Source organism: Prinia subflava, chromosome 3, assembly GCF_021018805.1.
Source record: "Prinia subflava isolate CZ2003 ecotype Zambia chromosome 3, Cam_Psub_1.2, whole genome shotgun sequence".
Classification (NCBI taxonomy): Eukaryota; Metazoa; Chordata; class Aves; order Passeriformes; family Cisticolidae; genus Prinia; species Prinia subflava.
This window is the reverse complement of record NC_086249.1, coordinates 5432334-5450716: the sequence shown is the minus strand read 5'-3', so window position 1 is coordinate 5450716 and position 18383 is coordinate 5432334. Positions and strand designations below refer to the sequence as shown.

General features: G+C 39.2%; 1 protein-coding gene across 4 annotated transcripts in view; it reads left to right on the top strand.

Moving 5' to 3' along the window:
• Positions 1–18383, top strand: part of APP (amyloid beta precursor protein) — a 212843-nt gene that overhangs the window by 38126 nt on the left and 156334 nt on the right. For all 4 annotated transcript variants that reach the window (XM_063393855.1, XM_063393854.1, XM_063393853.1 and 1 more), the window contains exon 2: positions 6528–6695. In XM_063393855.1, coding sequence (XP_063249925.1) covers positions 6528–6695 — 168 coding nt within the window. The remainder of the gene's footprint in view (positions 1–6527; positions 6696–18383) is intronic.

The window sequence follows — 18383 nt, the reverse complement described above, 5'->3', positions numbered from 1 at the left end:
TCACAGGAGCATGGAAATGTGTGCAGGATGATGCTAGACTGGTTCAGCACAGGAGCTAGGCTTCTGCTGCTCTTGTGGTTCGCCTCATTGCTTCCTAGTGATTCCAGAGACCCCAGGGAGGGAAATCCCTTTGCTCTTTTGTGTGTTCATATGTGCACATGCAGGTCACCTGTTGGTACAGCCACTTCTTGTGAAGTGTCTTCTCAAGTCTTGTGAACATCTCTTGAATGCGCTTTGTTGCTGATTCACTCAGGTCTTTGGGGAGGGGAGCACTCACTTTCCTGTTGCTCCACAAGATAGCCTTGTGAATTCAAGTGCTTAGTCCTGGCGTATTTTTTGCTTTGGTTTTGATACTTGATTTCAGGGTAAACAAATGCCTGGGGCTGGGTTGGGGTGTTTTTCTCCAAGTACTTGGAACATGACCTGAGAGAAGCACTAAAAGGAGGATACATGGAATAAATACAACCTATATCTCAGGATCTTGTGAAGGCTGTGGGTGAGGAGAATGGTTGGCTGCCAGAAGATAGTTTTGAGAATATTATATTTTCCTCTGCAGTCTTGAAGGCAGACTTGCTTTTAATTTATTTGTGGAGCAGTTGATCCTTGAGCTGCTGTGGAGATGTGGGTATTGTGCTGTAGTGATGCATTTTAACATCATTGTTTATGAAGTAGGCCAGGACGACAGTGCACAGATACTTGCACTTGGGTTAAATAGGTTATAGTCAGGCCAAATAAACTTCTCTGGTTTTCCAGCAGCTTTCTGATAGAGTCTGTTTCTCAGTGAAAGTTTGGATGGCTTTTTGTAAATTAGATAGAGATGTTCAGAGGGGGGTTTGCAGGTTAGGAAGGTGGTTCTTTCTGTGACTGTTTGTAAGAAACGTTTGTCTTCCAGGAAGAGCAACTGTACAGAGCAATTTTACTGCGTAGTCAGAAAAATATTTTTCTGACCTATTTCTGTAGGCTGTTGACAACAGTAATTGCTGCTGCTCTTTCTATGTGAACATTGTACAATAAAACACTGTCTCTAAATTATTCATGTTGATTTTGACAACCTTTTACTCTTTTTCATCTCTAAGGAAAAGTGAGGAGATAGAAAAATTTCCTTGGTTTTGACAAACAGCCATCCTAAAGTTGTGAGGAGACAATAATTTGATATTTCCTCCTTTTCTTATTCAGGTGACCTTTTTTGTTTGTTTGTTTGTTTGTTTTGTCCTGATTGCATTTTTAAGAAAGGAGATTTTTTCACTGTGAATCTACATGTGCAGGTTTTTAAATACGAAGAGTCTTTAAAGCGTTTGTATTCTGTGAAGATCCTAACAAAGCTGGGGGGAGAAATATTTTATGGCTTAAATAAGATGTCTAGAGCAGAGTGTAACACATTACAGTCTGCCAGACTTGATGGCTAACTGATGGCAAGAAACCACGGATTTATTCTGTTGATATAAGCCTGTACTTGCATGTCATTTGCCCGTAGACTTCTAGAACTGAGCAACAATCTTCACTTGTAGGGTACAGCAGACCAGACAGTCCAGTAGAAAAAACCCCTGGTCTTTCCACTGGGAATAACAAGTCTCTGTATCATGTTTTGCTCACTGAATGTGTAAGGCAAGCAGAGAGTCATTCTATACTCATTCTATTTTTACCCATATTCTTTATAGGAAAAAGTTAAGAGTGGCCCCACTTCAAGGGTAGAATTTTTTTTTTATTTTGTTAATAGTTTTGTCAATAGAGGAAGTAAACTTCTGTGTATGCAAATGGGTGCTGCTTTAGTTAATGAGAAACCTCAGATTTCAACTCAAATACGGTATAAAAGTTTGGAGGAAGCACAGCCATGGGTTGTAAGGGTGATGTGTTGTGGTTGGGTATGTGTAATTGTTCACATTATTTGAACCTCTGTTTTCCTGGTGTTAAACCTTAAAACGGTAGCCGCTGACTTCTTGGTTGGAGGTTTGAACTGGTGTTAGCACTAAAAATGAAAATCAAGGAGAGATTATTTTAGTCATCTCCTAAAATAAGGAGGACAGTTGTTGTTCTTGAGCAAGTTGTAGATATGGAGGTTGTTTTTGAATGTCCTCTGCTTGAAAGTAATTGCAAATGAAGTAATTATTGCAAATTAAATAAACCTCAAATGTTTATAAGAGTGGCTTCAGGTTAGTATTTGCAGAATAAAGCAATATAAATCACAGAAGCTGTCTTAGGGACGTCTGGGGAATGGCTTTTGATGTTTCAATGGTTAATAAGCACATAGAAGGTCTCATGCTTTTTTCCTTATTATGTTGTAATTCTTAATTATAAGCTAATAGCAGAGCTGTCTGAAGTGGTGTTACTTTGGTTCCTTGATGGAAAACCTCTTGAGAGTAAAACCTTCTAGGCGTTGTTTTCTGAATATAACCTGCATTGTGAAAAAACCTGACACTTGTTGGTTAAACAGGGATTATGAAGTGCTATTAGCAAATATACTAATTGTTTTTGTTACTGCAGAAAGCAATGACAAAGAGAATGGAGGCGAGGAGAGGGCTATGCATTCTGTCTTAAATAATGATAGTGTGTGACAGGAAAAGGCCTTTGATATTATGATGGAATGGCAGTTAGCTGGAGAACTCTACACACTTTTGTTAATGCAAGGTATTCCTTCTTATAGTTTTGTAATCAGATAAACTTCTCTCAATCCTTTGTACCTTGCTATCAAAATGCTTTTTGAGAGTCTCAGAAATGGTATAAATGGCATCCAGCATGCCATGTGGATGTGCATCTCTCCTCAAACAGATGCGTTAAATTGCCAGACCTGAAAGACAGGAAAGCAGAGGCATCTCTACTACCTCAGCATGGACAGGAAACAGATTCCCTAATCTTAGTCTCCTAATGCTTACATGGTTTCTTACTTTTTTTCTATATTGTATGTAATTCAACATTTGACATGAAATAAATACTTGTAAAGACTCTTTTCTCCAAAAACAATCAGAAAAATACCATGAAACACCTACTTTTAAAGACAGGCTCCAGTAATTAAATGATGCCATTCAGAACTGACCTTGTTCTGTCCTAAGTTGACCAATCTGAGGAGAAAACAGCTAAATTATGTCCTTCATCTTTCCATATCCAGAGGAGTGATGTACCCAGTGGGCTTCATCGTACAGATTTGTCTCCTGATTTCAGTCTTTAGTGTTGGTTGGATTTTCTTTTCTTTAATATCTCCACCTGTGAGAGTATGCAAAATACTGAAAGCCTATCCTTGAAAGGTATTTTGAATTTGTTTTCCTTAAAACAGTGTTTTAGGCACTTCAGCATTTATCTGCTTATAAGAAAGAAATGTATCAGAGGATCATGCAGGATGATGCACTGAGCTGGAGGTGAAATGAGTTTTGAAACTGGAAGACAGACCTCTGATACACTGGAATTCTTTAAGGGAGACACTGTTGTCAGCATTGAGCTTTACCACAGCCATGGAACCTTTCTTTCAGAACCTGTAACCCTTACACTTCTAAAAATTAATAATTTTGTTTTCTGTATGAAAAGATGTCAGGCTGGTGCTTGAATGTTTTGTGCCATAGTAGACTAATGTAGAGATCTAGTGTACCATCAATTGAGCTAATTTTTTCAGAGTCCTGTACATGTCATTTTTCAAATTTATGTAGTTCCCTCACACAACTCACAGATGTGTTGTGGAAGTGATGAGTAGTGTTCTTACTTGGTCTTTGAAAACTGGATATACTAAGAAAACCTGAGCATAACATTTGAAGTTACCTTGAAATGCTGTGCTAATTGGGCTGTTATTTAATGATTGGCCAAGAGGCAGGAAAAAAAGCCACGTTGCTACTTAAAAATCATGTGGAAAGAAGAAAAAATATGTGACTACAATTTGTTAATGTGCTTGGAGTTTTTGCTATTGCAGAATACTAATAAAGTAAATAGTTGCTGTTAATGTAATTTGTGTCCTATGAGTTACTCTTTGAGAGACTATCTGCCTGAGAGCTTTAGGATTAGTCAAGGAGAGATTTGCCACTACAGGTGTTGTAACAAACTGATCTGTAGCTTTATGTTATTCAGCATTCCTTCTATAGAAGCTGCTTATGAGTGTAGATGGGTGCTCTAGATTATTTAATTGCATTGTAATCCTGATTTTTTTTCTTGTGAGGGTATGAATGTAAATGGATGAAACCATTGGTTATGAAGAAAACTTCAGTGATGCATAAAATTTGTCAGCAGCTCACATATTTTAGCTGGATATACCCTTGATGTGACCAGCGATGAATTCATTCACATGTTTAAAATGTTATGATAGTATGTGTGGGACAAATCACTTCTCACTGTGTAAATTTTACTGATGTTTTAGTCTCCTGCTTTTTTTGGAGTTTTTAATCTTTGTAAATGTATGTGTTTTACAGAAAGTACTACATTTCCCCACCTTTGCCCAAAAATACTTCTGTTCAATCCCCTTTGTGATCAAACTGCTATTCAATGTTTCTTAGAATGAGTAATATTTAATGAGATTTTACATTATCAGGAACTTGCACTGTATAGAGATCCCTTAAAATTACTTGCCTCGGCTAAATTTTGTCTTTTATTTTTGGCTTTTATTTTGATTAAACTTGGCAGTGTTAAGTTTACAGCTGGACCCAATCTTAAAGTCTCATTCAACCTAAATGATTCTTTGATTCTATGATCTAAATACTTTAATTTGGTTTTGATTTATGATTTTGTGTGGAAAAAGAATCTAAAATCTGCTGTAGTATGACTACTGTGTGCTTTATTAATTTACTAAAGATCTCCGTTGGAGGAACGGACTGGGAATATAGAGTTCTCATCTACACATGACCTGTGGAATGACTCACTTCTATGTTTCTTGAAATTTTGATAGAGTTATGTTGCATTTATAAAGAAAAATAAAATAATTAACTTGGAGGATATTTTGCAGATTGTTACAGAGATATTACATTTGAGTTGCTCTCCAAAGTTTCTGAAGATATTAGAAGGAGTAAGCATGTGGTAATTTTCCTGATCAAGGCAAGCCAAGCCAAGCCAAGGTGTCATCCCAGTTACTGAAAATTTGTATAATTACCCTGTAGAATGACAGTGATAGTTGACTGTTAAATTGTACAGAATGCACTCATTGAATAGGAGAAGAAAAAATGAGATAGTAAAGGGAAATCTCGGCCAGTTGATGTGTTCCTGTCTTTATTTTTTTATTTTTCTATTTTTTTGAGCTGAATTCCAGTAATAAATTAATGGCCTATGAAAACAGAACAAGAAATGTTCTTGCTTTTCTCTTAAAGAAAATCCAAACAAAACCTTGGTTTAATTTTGACATTTTCACTTTCAGTGCTAAACCAATGGCTAGTTAGATGTTCACTCCTACAAGGTTTCTTAGTGTGGGGTTGGGGATTTTTTTTGTACTGTAAGCATATAAAATTCATTAAATCTTTTTTTGTGTTTTTTTAAACAAAGAGTCAAACCAATATCCCAGGTTTGCATATCTCCTATGATACCATAATTCTGTTTCTTCAGTTTTAGGTGAATTTTTAAAATGTTTTTAATTTTCCTCTTGAGAAGTCTTCTAGCTGAGAAATTAGAAGTTAAAAATAGATATTTAAACTGAAATGAATACTCTGATGCACCTTGAATATGATCAACTGGCCTTTAGAGCGTGTGGGGCAGTGGAGAGCAGTAGACTTGTTTCTTGAGGTACCTAACCCAGAGAGGAGGTTACACTTTGTGTCATGTTCCTAAGATATAAAACAAAAAGTGAGTCCTTTCACCTTATACCTTCAGGGGTTGGCTCCTGATTTATCTTCTGTGCTGTAGTCCCATGGGAGAGATTTAAACCTGTGCTGAGGGTGCCTCTGATGTCTGGCTGTGTGCCCCAGCAGTGCTTGGTTTGAGTGTCATGGGCAGTGTCTGTGATTCCCGAGGAGGAGCACCTGTCTTGAGCTTGGTATTTTAATGCGTGGGAGATGCTATTCTGTAATTCTTGGTTGTGAGCAAAACCTTCAGCAGCCCCTCTGCATTTTGAAGTTCAAGCCAAGAAAAGCTTAGGTGGAAGCTGCTTTTAACCCACCATCTTCATAAGACATGATAAAATATGTGTGCTCAACAAGGAGGTGAACTGCAGAGGGGCTTGAAAAATGATACACTGTGAGGTTTTTTAGGAAGCTCTTGCTAAAAACTTGTTACTGTTTCCTTTAGTTGTTACTAACCCCCTCCCTCACATTATAACAGCTATATTTGGAAAATCAAACTTCTGTAACTGTGCTCCAACTGTACTCGTTGTTCTGTGTTTAGCCCAAATTGGTAAGAAGACAGTTTTGGACCACAAAACAATTTGGTTACAGCTTTAAAATGATACTATTGTAATCTGATTTCTATAAACACCCCATTTACATTTCTCACATCTCCCTGAATCAAAAATTTTGGTCTTTGCTGCGATGGGTGGATGAATCTGGAGTTTGTCTCAGACTTGCTTGACCTGTTGTTGCTTTGGCTGGACTGAAATGTCAGATGTGAGATTAAAACTTTTCTTCTCCTTCCAGGTGCCTGCCGATGGAAATGCAGGGCTGCTGGCAGAGCCTCAGATTGCCATGTTCTGTGGCAAACTCAACATGCATATGAACGTGCAGAATGGAAAGTGGGAATCGGACCCCTCTGGCACCAAGACCTGCATTGGGACAAAAGAAGGGATTCTTCAGTACTGCCAGGAGGTAAGTGCTGTCTCAGGAATAACTTTAGTGGTTGTTCTTTCAAAGCCTAAGTGCAGGCATGTGCTGGACAGCTCAAATCTGTAGGAATCTTCCCTTTCTTTTTTCACCTTTTTTGCTCCATTGCCTTCTTGTCCTTTCTGAAGTGGTTCTCTCCAGTCCCTGTTAAAACAGCTTCAGGAACTGGTTGCTGAGGGAGTCACTGGGACTGTCAAAAAATTTTGTCTCTCTTCTACCCTTGGGGAATTATTTTTGTATAGTATGTGCAGTGGACTTCTTTCTTATAAAGAGTTTTGAATAAAGCTGAGGTGGCAATTTATTATTTAAAATGCCCTTGGTCTTTTTTGGCTGATTTGGAAAGATCAGCTGTAACATGACTTCTGTTCTACCATGCCACTGAAATGCACTTGTGCAACCCAGAGTTATTTGCCTCTGCTGCAGACAGAACCATTCAGAGTTTCTTAACAGAAAAGCTGCCCCTACAGATGAAGTCACAATGACTGATTTCATATTTGAGAGCAGAAACTTCTTACCCACTTGCTTATATCCTAAAAACATGTGGATCTAGTTTTGTTTTGTCTCTGTGATGTGATAGTGCAATAACCTTGTACTAGTGTGTGATAATTTGAAAAGAAAATGTGTTATTTCATGCAGTGGAACAAAAGAGCATGGTTTGACTTGCCTTAGTCCTTGCATTTACTATGCTATCTCTTTTTTTTTTTTTTTTTTTAAAGTGAGAGTTATTACATATTACCATAGCAGTAGCTGCTTTATTTCCTAAGCATCAAACCAGTTCCTGTGAAATTATTTCTTTAGAAAGCAAGAGAATTTTATTTTTCAGATCTTTGCTCTCTTGGCATCTTTATTCCTGTCCTTTCACCCTTTGATTGTTCTTTCTAGGTTCTGCGGTGTTTTATTCAGTTTTTATTGCATTTGGGCAAAATATTCACTTTAAGGGTGATATTGTAATGGCAATTGAAATTGATTCTTCATCAGTAGCTTTGACTCTTTACTAAGAAAATTTCTTTGTGAAATTTGTATTTGTGTTTATCACTAACAAAAATACCTAACCTATCCTACTAGTACACTTTCAAAGATTTCTTCTGGTTTTCTGTTGTCTTCTTTGATTTATCTAAATAAAGTTGATTTATGCCTGAGGAATATACTGAAGGTGAGGAAAGGAATAATGAAAGAAGAGCATCAGTAAATATTAAATAAATGAAATAAAATATTATTTAATATTTTCTATTAAACCTGTCTGACCCCACAAGAGAAAGGGAAGAGTTGGATAACAGCACCCACTTCTACCAAAGAAATTGATTTGTAGAGGATTGCTAGTAAATGCAACTCAAACTGGTTTCTTAGCTTTAGGGAACTCCTTGTTATTGTGGTTGGTATTCCAAACATGCCTAGTATTTCCCTTGCTTTATGCTGTTTACCTTGGCTGCAAGACAGGGAATGGGACAAATTTGCATTTTCCCATTAGCAGGAAGCAATAAGCAGTAATGCTGAGATGCAGTACCTCTTGTGTTGGAATAGTACGCAGGTAAAAAAATCTCCTTTTTGATTGCTTTTGCCAAATATGATCTTTTCCTTCCTTTCTTTTCTTGCCTTTAATGCTACTCTTTTTCCCCAAAAGAAGGATTGCTTCTTCCTGTGTGCTTTATTTCTTGCTCTAGGCAGAGGCTAAGTGAAAATGCTCTGCTAATCCAGTGGACAGGTACTCTTCCTGTGTTTGCCTTCATGTTCCCTGGCACCGTGGCAGCTTTCTTGGTTCTTCACTCTTGCTGTAGCAGCAGCTCTTTCTGCCATCTGGTTTTTTTTACCCAGCTCCGAACAGAACGTTGAAGTGACAACAGGCAAGGGAAGATTTGGCTTTTCAACCCTGTAGTTCTGTTGAGAAATCTGTCCATCTGGAATTTCTTGCAGATCACTTGTGATTGCTGTTCAGGCACTGTGATAGTGACTGCATTGCAAGGGGAGATGCACTTCTGTTCTAGGACCTGTAGAGTTAGCCTGTGCACCCAGTTCTTCCTCCAGCTTGGGAAAGACCAGAAGGGACATAGCAAAAGGAGCTGTTTGGGGTGGAAAACCAATGTGCAAGTGCAGTGACCCTGCTCTGTGGCTCCTTGGCTCTAAAATAATACAAAATTAATATATCAGGAAACTCCACTCCCTGTTAACTAAAAAAAATCCGATACTTTACGTATTCTCTGGCTCTGATTTCTTCCTTGAAGGTATTTTTCAAAAAATAAAAAATACCATCTATCCTTTCATCAAAACTAACAAGTAGATATGTGTTCCTCTGCCTCCTTGATAGCTCTTATTTTAAAAGATCTTCTCTTGACTATGCACATCTAGATGCCCGAGTGGTGGGCAGTGCACAGGGCTAGGAGGTGCATAGAGTACAGAAGGACTTGTATTTCTCCTGCAGAGATGTACTGTGAACCTTGAGATTCTCATTGTGTCCTCTTGCAGTCCACTGCCAGCTTAGGTGGATTTTGAAGTCTTGATGCAGGAATTAGCAGTAGAGGAGCATTGCAGAACAGAAAGGGAGGAACGGGGAATAAGCAGAACCACCTACACGTTTTAAAGATTAATGTTGCTTGGTTTTGCTTTACATCTTTTGAGTGGGAGCTCAGTGCAGCACAGGAACTATCAGAGTTTGTATTTGGACAACACATCACACAGTTTAAATATGGCAAAGCTCAGATAGTAGATTGCTTTTTTGAAAGGAAATGGAAGATACTTGAATGCTGCCTTCCAGCTTCCTTGACTTCAGTTAAACTCTAACACTGAACTCATAGGAGGTGGTTCTGGAAGCATATATGCACATTTACTTGTGTTCAGTGTAAGCTCATAGCTTCTCTTGGTTGTGTGGTGTTTTGTTTGGTGTTGTGGTGGGTGGGTTTGTTTGTTTGTTTTTTTGTGGTTTTTTTTGTTTTTTTTTTTTTTTTTTTTTTTTTTTTTTTGGTGGTCTTTTTTAATATCACAAAATGGAACTTTGTTGGGTGGAATGAAATGCTGTGTAGACAAGTAAAATTCGTTAGTGATTTCTTTTAATATCAAACTATCTAGCCTACTGCTGTATGAATTGTACCTGTTACTGGGAAGTCAAACTGCATGGACCTGATCTGCAAACAGCTGTCAAGTGCAAGTGCTGCACGTGCTGGAACAATGGGACATTGATGTAAATTTGGATGTTTTACAGCTCTGTGTGCCAGAATCCTCAAGATGCTGAGTGATCTAGATGGCATTTCAGATCAAGCCATTGGTTAGTGAGTCCTGCTACTGAAACTGCAGCACCAACTGTTTCAGAGAAATTTTGAGAAAACTCTGCCACACTGCACAATTAGTCCATAACTACCCCTGGGGGAAGTTTCTTCTTGACAGCCCCTTATGGGTGGTTAGCTGTTGTCCCAAAGCAGGTGGGTACTGCTGCTCCTGGATTCCCCTTTTTTTGTTTCATGGGAGGAGTTGGGTTGCCTCCACCTACACATTATTGTTGTAGGAAGATGATTTTGGAGGTCAATCAGCTCCTGTCTTTCTAACAATGTTCAGAAAACCCATCTGTAGCCTGCCCTTTGTCACAGTGTGCTTTTGGAGTTACATGAATATGCAGAGTAGGAAGTTAATTTAGGTGTGCTTCATTCCCTGTTTAAAGGGAAAGAGTGTTCAGATGGAAGATACTGGATATGTTTATTATATTAGCAATTTTGAGCAGATACTATGTGCAGAATTTTATGTCTAGTAGTTAGGATACATTATATGAGTTCGTTGAAGGACTGAAATTATTTTGCCATCTGTGTTGAACTCACAGTCCAAAATGAATTGTAAAAGAGTCACAGCTGGCAAAAAATTATTTTGTCTAAGGCATGTTTTTTTCCTCCACTTAGTTTTGTTTGGAGATGGCTGTTTCCATTTGAAGTATGCATGTAACTGTTTGTTGGCTTTTTTCTTTTCCCCTAAGACCAAACCACAACTATAATAAAATAAGTTTGGGTTTGGATATTGTGAGGATGAATTAAATCTGGGAGTTTGGAGATCTAGTGCATTTTGTAATCAGCAGCTGGCTCGCTTTGCAATCTTTAGCTAGATGCCTAGAGCAGCTTTCAGATGTACAGTGAATGCTGGCTTTGGGAGGTGTTACACTTGGCATCTCTTATCTCCTTGGTTTATTTTGTAAAGTCATTACACATGTCCACTTTCTTTTGAAACATCACTGGGATGAATGCCCATCTTGTGGTCAATGTGTATTTCTTTGAAAAATCCTCCCCAGAAATAACAAAATTATAAATACATGTTACTACATTCTTAACTGTTATCTTTGTGTTATGTGGAGCAGAAAATGCTAGGGTAAATTCCTGTAATAGGTAATTCATTATAACTGTTGACAGAACACTGTTGACATTTCTGCTCTCTAACCATAATGCTTCCTGAAATTATCTTGTCATTTGCTCAAATCCCCTGGTTTTGTGCCATGGATTTAGGTATGTTGCTTGTGAAACCCAGAAGCCATTTTTAGCCAGGCCCAGTAAAAGCTGGAGTATGACCCTACTAAAGCTTTGACATTAATTCACCCCGCAATCCCCAGATGTGACAGCTGTAGCTGTTCTGTAGCTGCACAGATAATTTGGCTTGGCAGATACCAGCTTGACGTGCCTACTTCTTTAGGAGTTAGAGCTAAACAAATCCCCAGGTATGAAAGTGATTGTCTGGATTCAAGCTCAACCGAGGGGGCCCTAGCCGATCCCTGTGAATCATGGATGCACACATATCATTTGTGAGCTGGGCAGTACTGAAATCACAACCAATCATGTTTGTAAGCGTGGGAAACTTGAACTCCCTGTGTAAGGAACTGGTCTTCAATAAACACTGGCTGTTGCTGCATGATCTCAGGGTGTTTATGTTGCATTTCTGTCTCCGTCAACAGCAGCACCCAGAAGTCCCCTGTTTTGTAAATGGGCCAAAAGGGCCACCCACTGGCTGGCCCATCTCTTTTTTATTTACTTGCTTGGTTTCCTCTTGTCGCCATTTCTGGTCATCCAACTATGCTTGTTGTCCTGGGCCCTACTTCAGGCAGCACTGATAGCAACAGTTCCTTCCCACTGCTCTTTGCCTTGCTGCTAAAGAGTTTGTTAAACTGCCAGGGATGACAAGGTTTTTGAAAAGAGAAAAATTGTTTGACCTGTTTTTTTCTGAGAATTTGAGACACAATGACAGTGGTCTTACTGCTTTGATAATGGTTTCTCTCCACCTTGTAATTTCATTCATTTTCGTTGTAATAGAAATTATTGTTTTTATCAAGGCTGCATATAATGTGCCCTTTCTAGTTTCTCAAAGCTAATAGCCACAGTGTTGAAGGTGAAAATGAATTTTAAACCTGCATTACTTGAAACGCACCGGTCTAGAAAGCCATAAATTTTGCTCTGAAGAAAATGACCCTTTAATGAAAAGGGAAACATACAGATTTTTGGCAGCACAGAATGTCCTTAAAAACAAATGACATTTTCAACAGAAATGAGTGTTGGTATATTCTGAGATGTGTACATTCATGCTTAAAACTTTGACTGAATGGTATCTTAGCAGCCTTTGCATTTTTATTGAGGTCTTAGGTTTTATTTAGCTTTTGGTCCACAACAAATGTTAAACTAGTTCACTCTTTGTGCCAGTGTTTAAATTTGATTTGCTTGGAAATAGAGGATTACTACTGATGGTATATTTATCCTGCAGTTAAACCTTAGTATTCTTACCTTCTTGAGAAAGAAGGTTGGGATTTTTAGTCCAGACTGTAGTCTACCATTGAAATATATTTCAAATCAAGTGATTAATAAAACTTCGAGCATATGTTGCAAGATGATTCCTGTCTTCTTTTGTTGATAATAAAAAATCTTCCCTCTTGTTTTTCCCTGCACTGATTTTTTTACATGTCTCAAAAAGAAATGAAATGAAAAAATAAGGCCTTTTTCAAAGAGTGCTTCTGCTTTGAGGTGAGGTAGGAAAAAGGATGAAAAGGGATGAGAATAGTCTGCATAAACAAATATTTAGGCAAACACGTACTGCAGTGTTTAATGAAACTGCAATGCTGCATTTTCCCGTAGATTAATTTTGAATTTCACAGATATGATGGACAGGATTTAACCAGTGGGTTCTGTCAGCGTTAGGTTTGTGCCAAGAGTACAATATTTTATTTTGTCTTCTGAAAGACGAATGCAATGGCTGTAGGCAGCGCAGCCCTCTTGCCTTATTTGGTTCATAGCTGAGCTAGCAGATGGCCATTTAGCACTTGATTGAGGAAAAGTTCTTCATAATCATCAGCCATCTATGTTCTATGCTTGTGGTTTGCTCCTTCAGGTTACACACTGGTTAAAAGAGCAGCCACACTTGCACTAGATGCTCAGCATGCCCAGCCAAGGGAGTGAAGCTCAACTGTTCCAATTCCTGGCCCAAGCAACCTCTGAGAGGGCTGTGTAGTGTTGGATGTGGTCTGTAGAGACATTACCTTCCTACACTTGGTGGTATCCTGGTGGGGACAACACAGCCGAGATTTACTGCTGCATTTCACACTCTCTTTTCTGCCTTACATACAGAGTTCTAATCATATGTGGTCTGAAATCTTCCTTACAAGGACATCTCCCAGTCTTTCACTGTGTAACTCTGAGATGGACTGAATGCAGCTGTACCTTTAATAAATAATAAGTCTAAGATATAATAGGCATAAAGTGTGATTGTTACCTTAAGTAAAGAAAAATATATTATAACTATACAGCTGTTATGTTGCAGCCATTTTGGGGAGGATAGAGAAACTATTTGCAAGGACATGTAGTAATAGGATAAGAGGGAGTGGCTCCAAACTAGCCAAATTAGACATTAGGAAGAAAATCTTCTCTGTGAAGGTGGTGAGACACTGGCACAGGTTGCCCAGAAAAGCTGTGGCTGTCCCATCCCTGGATGTGTCCAAGGCCAGTGAGATTGGATCAAGATGATATTTAAGGTCCCTTCCAACCAGGCAATTCTATGATTTTTTTCACCCACCTTTTGAGACCATAGTTCCATGGACATTTCAGTCTGGCACAGTCTCACTTTTGTTCAAGATCAAGTCCGTTCAAGTTTGTTCAAGTCTGGGTCCCCTTGAACTCCTGGCACTTTCCCCTGTGATACAGTTTTTATTCTTAGGGGAACGTTCTCAGAGATGTCAGTTCCTTGATCTAGCTTCTGTGCTAGCAATGGCTCTTGGAGAGATTTTATAGCAGTAAATGGACAAGAGATGGAATAATGCAGGAATTGTTCCCTGGCAGTGTCAGACTTGTGTCCAATTCAAGGCACTGAAACCACAGCCCAAAATGTACTTTGCAGATGGATGAGCGATGCCTCCTGGGAAAGGTGCTCCTAAGACCTGGAAGGCTGCCCACAGGGTTTGGGTGGTTGAGTGGTTTTGAATATTTAGGGACTTCATCTCCTTCTGGTCTCCCTCAAGTTGCTGTGCATGTTTATATGTGTATGAATAGGTAGCAAGCTTTGTGTCATGTTCCATACTTTTTTGATTGTCCCTATGCCTTTTGGGTGGCTTTATAGCTTTCCTGTGCTATAGCTTGTTACTGTCTTAATCTTACCTTGTTAGTATCTTCTTACCTTGCTTTTGCTTGTGGTGGTAGTGTTATTGGCTTCTGATTTGGTTTTGAGGTTTTTTGGTGAAGGCAAGTTTCTTTTTTTCTTTTTTCTTTTTTTTCCCTTCCTTTCCAATTTCACTGTTGTCCATCTACTTTGGAAGATGTGGAAATCAAAAAATACTGGCTACAGTGGTGATTGCTTCCTGATACCAGTGTATGAGGCTTGTAGTAGGAGCAGTGATTGGTATCACAAAATGGGTTTGTGTTCAGAGGTTTCTTGAGAAGAAAAAGATGAAAAGGGGTGAAACTCACAGAGTTTCAAATTCACAGAACCAGAGATGCTGGTTCTGCAGGCAAACATAAAAAAAGAAAAGACAGTTTCTCTCCTTCCATGGCTTTGAAGCTGTCAGGACTTCAAGTATGTTTGCTTGAATTCATAGCAGGGCAATGTCCTCAGGTTGGATGGGGAAGGTATTTCTTGATTTTTGGGACATTCCTTTTTTCCCAAGCAGTTTACTACTACCACTTTCTAATTTCTAATTCATACAGCAGCATTATCATCCAGTTAGCCTTTATCCAATTAAAATGATTATGTAGCACTGTACTGAGTGCCTGCTTTAATCTTCCAAATACTGTATGCCTCTGGCTAATAAGAAAATCCCACTGGTAATCTTTTTTTATAGATGTGTGTTCCTTACAGAAAATTGTTCTAGATGGCTGTGGATTAATTATAATCATGGAAAGGTTTCAGAATATCTGTCCAATTATTAATGTTTTTACCCACTTTTCCCCTTATAAGTATACAGCAAGTTTTTAATGGTTTAAGGAGAATTGTAGCTGTTTGGTTTTTTTGGTGGGTTTTTTCTTTTTTTTTTTTTTGGTTTTGTGTGGTTTTGTTTTGTTTTGTTTTTACTTGAGACTGGAGGGATGTTACTTCAAATTACTAAAGGAAAATTTGAAAGGTGAGGATTTTTTTTTTAGATTTTTTTCAGAGTTCTTAAGGCATTGTATTGGTTTTGCATGGTCTCATTTTTGGTAGTGGTGGGGGGGCACAGAGGAGGCTTCCATGAGAAGCTGAGAGAAGCTTCCACCATGTCTGGCAGAGCCAAACCCTGATGACTCCAAAGATGGACATGCCACTGGTCAGGCCTGGGCCAATTAGAGATGGTGATAATGCCTCTGTTAAAACTTATTTAAGAAGAAAGAAAAACAAGGGTTGTGGCACAGTTTTAATTCCAGAGAAAAGTGGAGTGAGAATATGTGAGACAAACAACTCTGTGGACACCAAGGTCAGTAGAGAAGATGGGGAGGAGAAGCTCCAGGTGCTGGAGCTGAGATTCCTCTGCAGGCTGGGGTGAGGACCATGGTGAAACTGCTGTCTCCCCAAGGAGATCCACGAGGATGTAGAGATCTGATGCAGCCTGTGGAGAAGCCCCTGCTGGAGTGGGTGGATGCTTGGGAGGAGGTTATGAACCCATGGGGAGACCCATGGAGAGAGGGGCCCTGCTCCCATGCTGGAGCAGCCTGTCCTTGAGGAACTGCACCCTGCAGAAGCGTGGCCCAAGCTGCAGCAGTTTTGGGAGGACTGTTTCCATGGGATGGACTCACGTTGCAGCAGTTCACAGAGAGCTGTTGCTTGTGAGATGGACTCACATTGGAGAAGTTAGTGGAGAACTCTCCCATGGGAACAACTCCTCTCCCAGAGCAGTGGGAAAAGCCGTGGGTGATATATTGACCACAGCCCCCGTTCCCTGCCTTCTCTGTGGAAGGAGGGAGAGGTAGGGGGGAAGGTGTTTTTAAGGGCTTATTTTACTTCTCATTATCCTGCTCTTATTTCATTAGTAATAAATTCACCTTATATCTCAAAGCTGACCCTGTTTTGCCCATGATGGTATTTAATCAGTGATCTCTCCATCTCAATCCATGAACTCTGTTAAATTTTCTCTCCTCTTTCCAGCTGCAGAGGGGAGTGAGTGAGTGGCTTTTGTGGGTGCCTGGCTTCTGGCTAGTGTCGACCGATTGACAGGCATCTGGTTAGTGTTGAGACCAAAACCAACATTGGATTTAAGTCCCTAAGACTGTTCCAAATTGTTGTGAATCCTTGGATGGAAAGGGAAAACTGTTCCTTTTCTTGAGCTCAGACAGGAGCTTCTACTAGAAAGACACTGTAGCGTTTAGAAGATGCATCACAGTATCTCTTAAACATCAGCTATGTACTTCGTGAGTGCCAACAGCTGGTGCATATATGAAGAGAAAAAAAGAACACTTCTTTGTACAGTAATGACAATACCATGTTTAATTTTTTTTTCTTCTGCCCAGACATGGTTATTGAAGCATGAGTGCTGGTCATCTGGATATGAGGAAATATCCACTGTAATGTTTGTTTTACCACCATAGTTTCTTTCTATAAGTATTGCTGTAGGTTAGAAAAGTACTGATCCCATGGAAATGTAATGATATTCAAGATGTCCCATTCCAGCTGTGTGAAGAAACCACACAATGTTTCCAAGCCAATGCAACTGATTTTTAAATTCTTGTCTTGAGTCACAGATTTTCTTGAAGAACAGTGCTAATTAGGCATTTATCTGATTTGTCCATTCATTGCTTGCTTCCACTTGGCCTGGGAAGACATCTCTGCCAGAGCTGTGATCAATAAATGGCTTCCTTGTAAATTCAGGTTCTGAGGAATTTTCATTTTTTAAGGCACTATAAAGATCCTTCAGTATTTTTTTGCTTTCCTTGTTTGAGCCAATTACAGACTTAAAAAAATTGATTTTGATGAGTGTTTCCTGAAACATCTGTGAAGTTTTGCAGGTAATGTTGCTTTTCCTGGTTCCCACACAGTCTGTTCACTCCATCTGACAGCAAAAAAAAAAAGAAAAAGGATTCATCTAAGAAGCAGGAATTGCATTTATGGTTCTAAATAAGTAATCTAAGAGGATTTGGTCAGACTAGTCTTATTAAAGCTAAACTTGTAATACCATGTAAGTTAATACGTGTGTCTATTTTTTAGAGGAGATTGTAATAGATTTAACTGATTTAAAGCTATTGCTGAGAGCACATCTGTGGGTGTACTAACAGACAGTTACTTGCTTAAGTCTGGAAGATGACTTCTAATATTTTTGAGCCAGTATAGGTTGGAGCCACTCTTGAGTAGTGGTATGATGTGTTCCTATCAGTTTTGTTCCTTTAACTGAGACACTGCCCTGGGCTGGAGTTTGGAGCAACATAGAGGACTGAGGAGTCTCCCAATTCAGCCAGGCTTGAAGTTCCTGCTTTTGCAGACTTTCAGCTTATATGTCTTGAGCTGTTGTAGCTTAGGATCTGTAGCCAGATCTGAGATGGTCAGATTTTGCAAGCTGATTTTTTAAGAGTTTCTTACCAGGAGAGCTGCTACACAGTAGTTTGGCAGAAGTATTGAGCTTAAGCAGTACATGGTGTTGCAGAAACAGTTTTCTTATCTCCTTCCTCCTCATTTCTTCTCTGCTAAATTTTAGCATGTCTGATCTTGAAGCAGCAAAGAAGTTTAGGGAACTGAAATGGCACAAAGCAAACCCCAGCAGACAGAAAAAGGGTGAGTTTCCTCTTTGACCCTGTCCTCAGATGAGCTGGATTGGTAATGTTGGAGGAGGTGTGAGGGCAGGACTTCTCATGACAGCTGACCAGAGGGTGGTCAGCTATGGTCTTTGAAGAGCCTGTGAAGAGAAACTTTCCAGATATTTCTGAAGGCACTACATCTTTCTGTCACTTGATTCTGTGTGTTTTCAGAAGAACACATGCTCTTAATCCCTGAATTTTGCCAGCAAGCTTTCTCTGGCAATAAAAAAAGACAACAGGAGAAATTTGAAAGGGGAAAAAGTCCCAATATTATTAGGTCAAGAAGAGTAGGCCACATGTTAATGAGAGATGAAAATGTGGATCCATGATTTCATTTTAGCAGCAGTAGAAACATAAGTGGAGAGCAAATATATTCAGGAATATCAGAATCTGTGCAGAAAATGAGAGAAAAGGCAGGTGAAAATTAAGAAATGTGGAAAAAGGGGTAGTTTTAGGCAGAGTAATGACAGCAGGAAGGACAGAG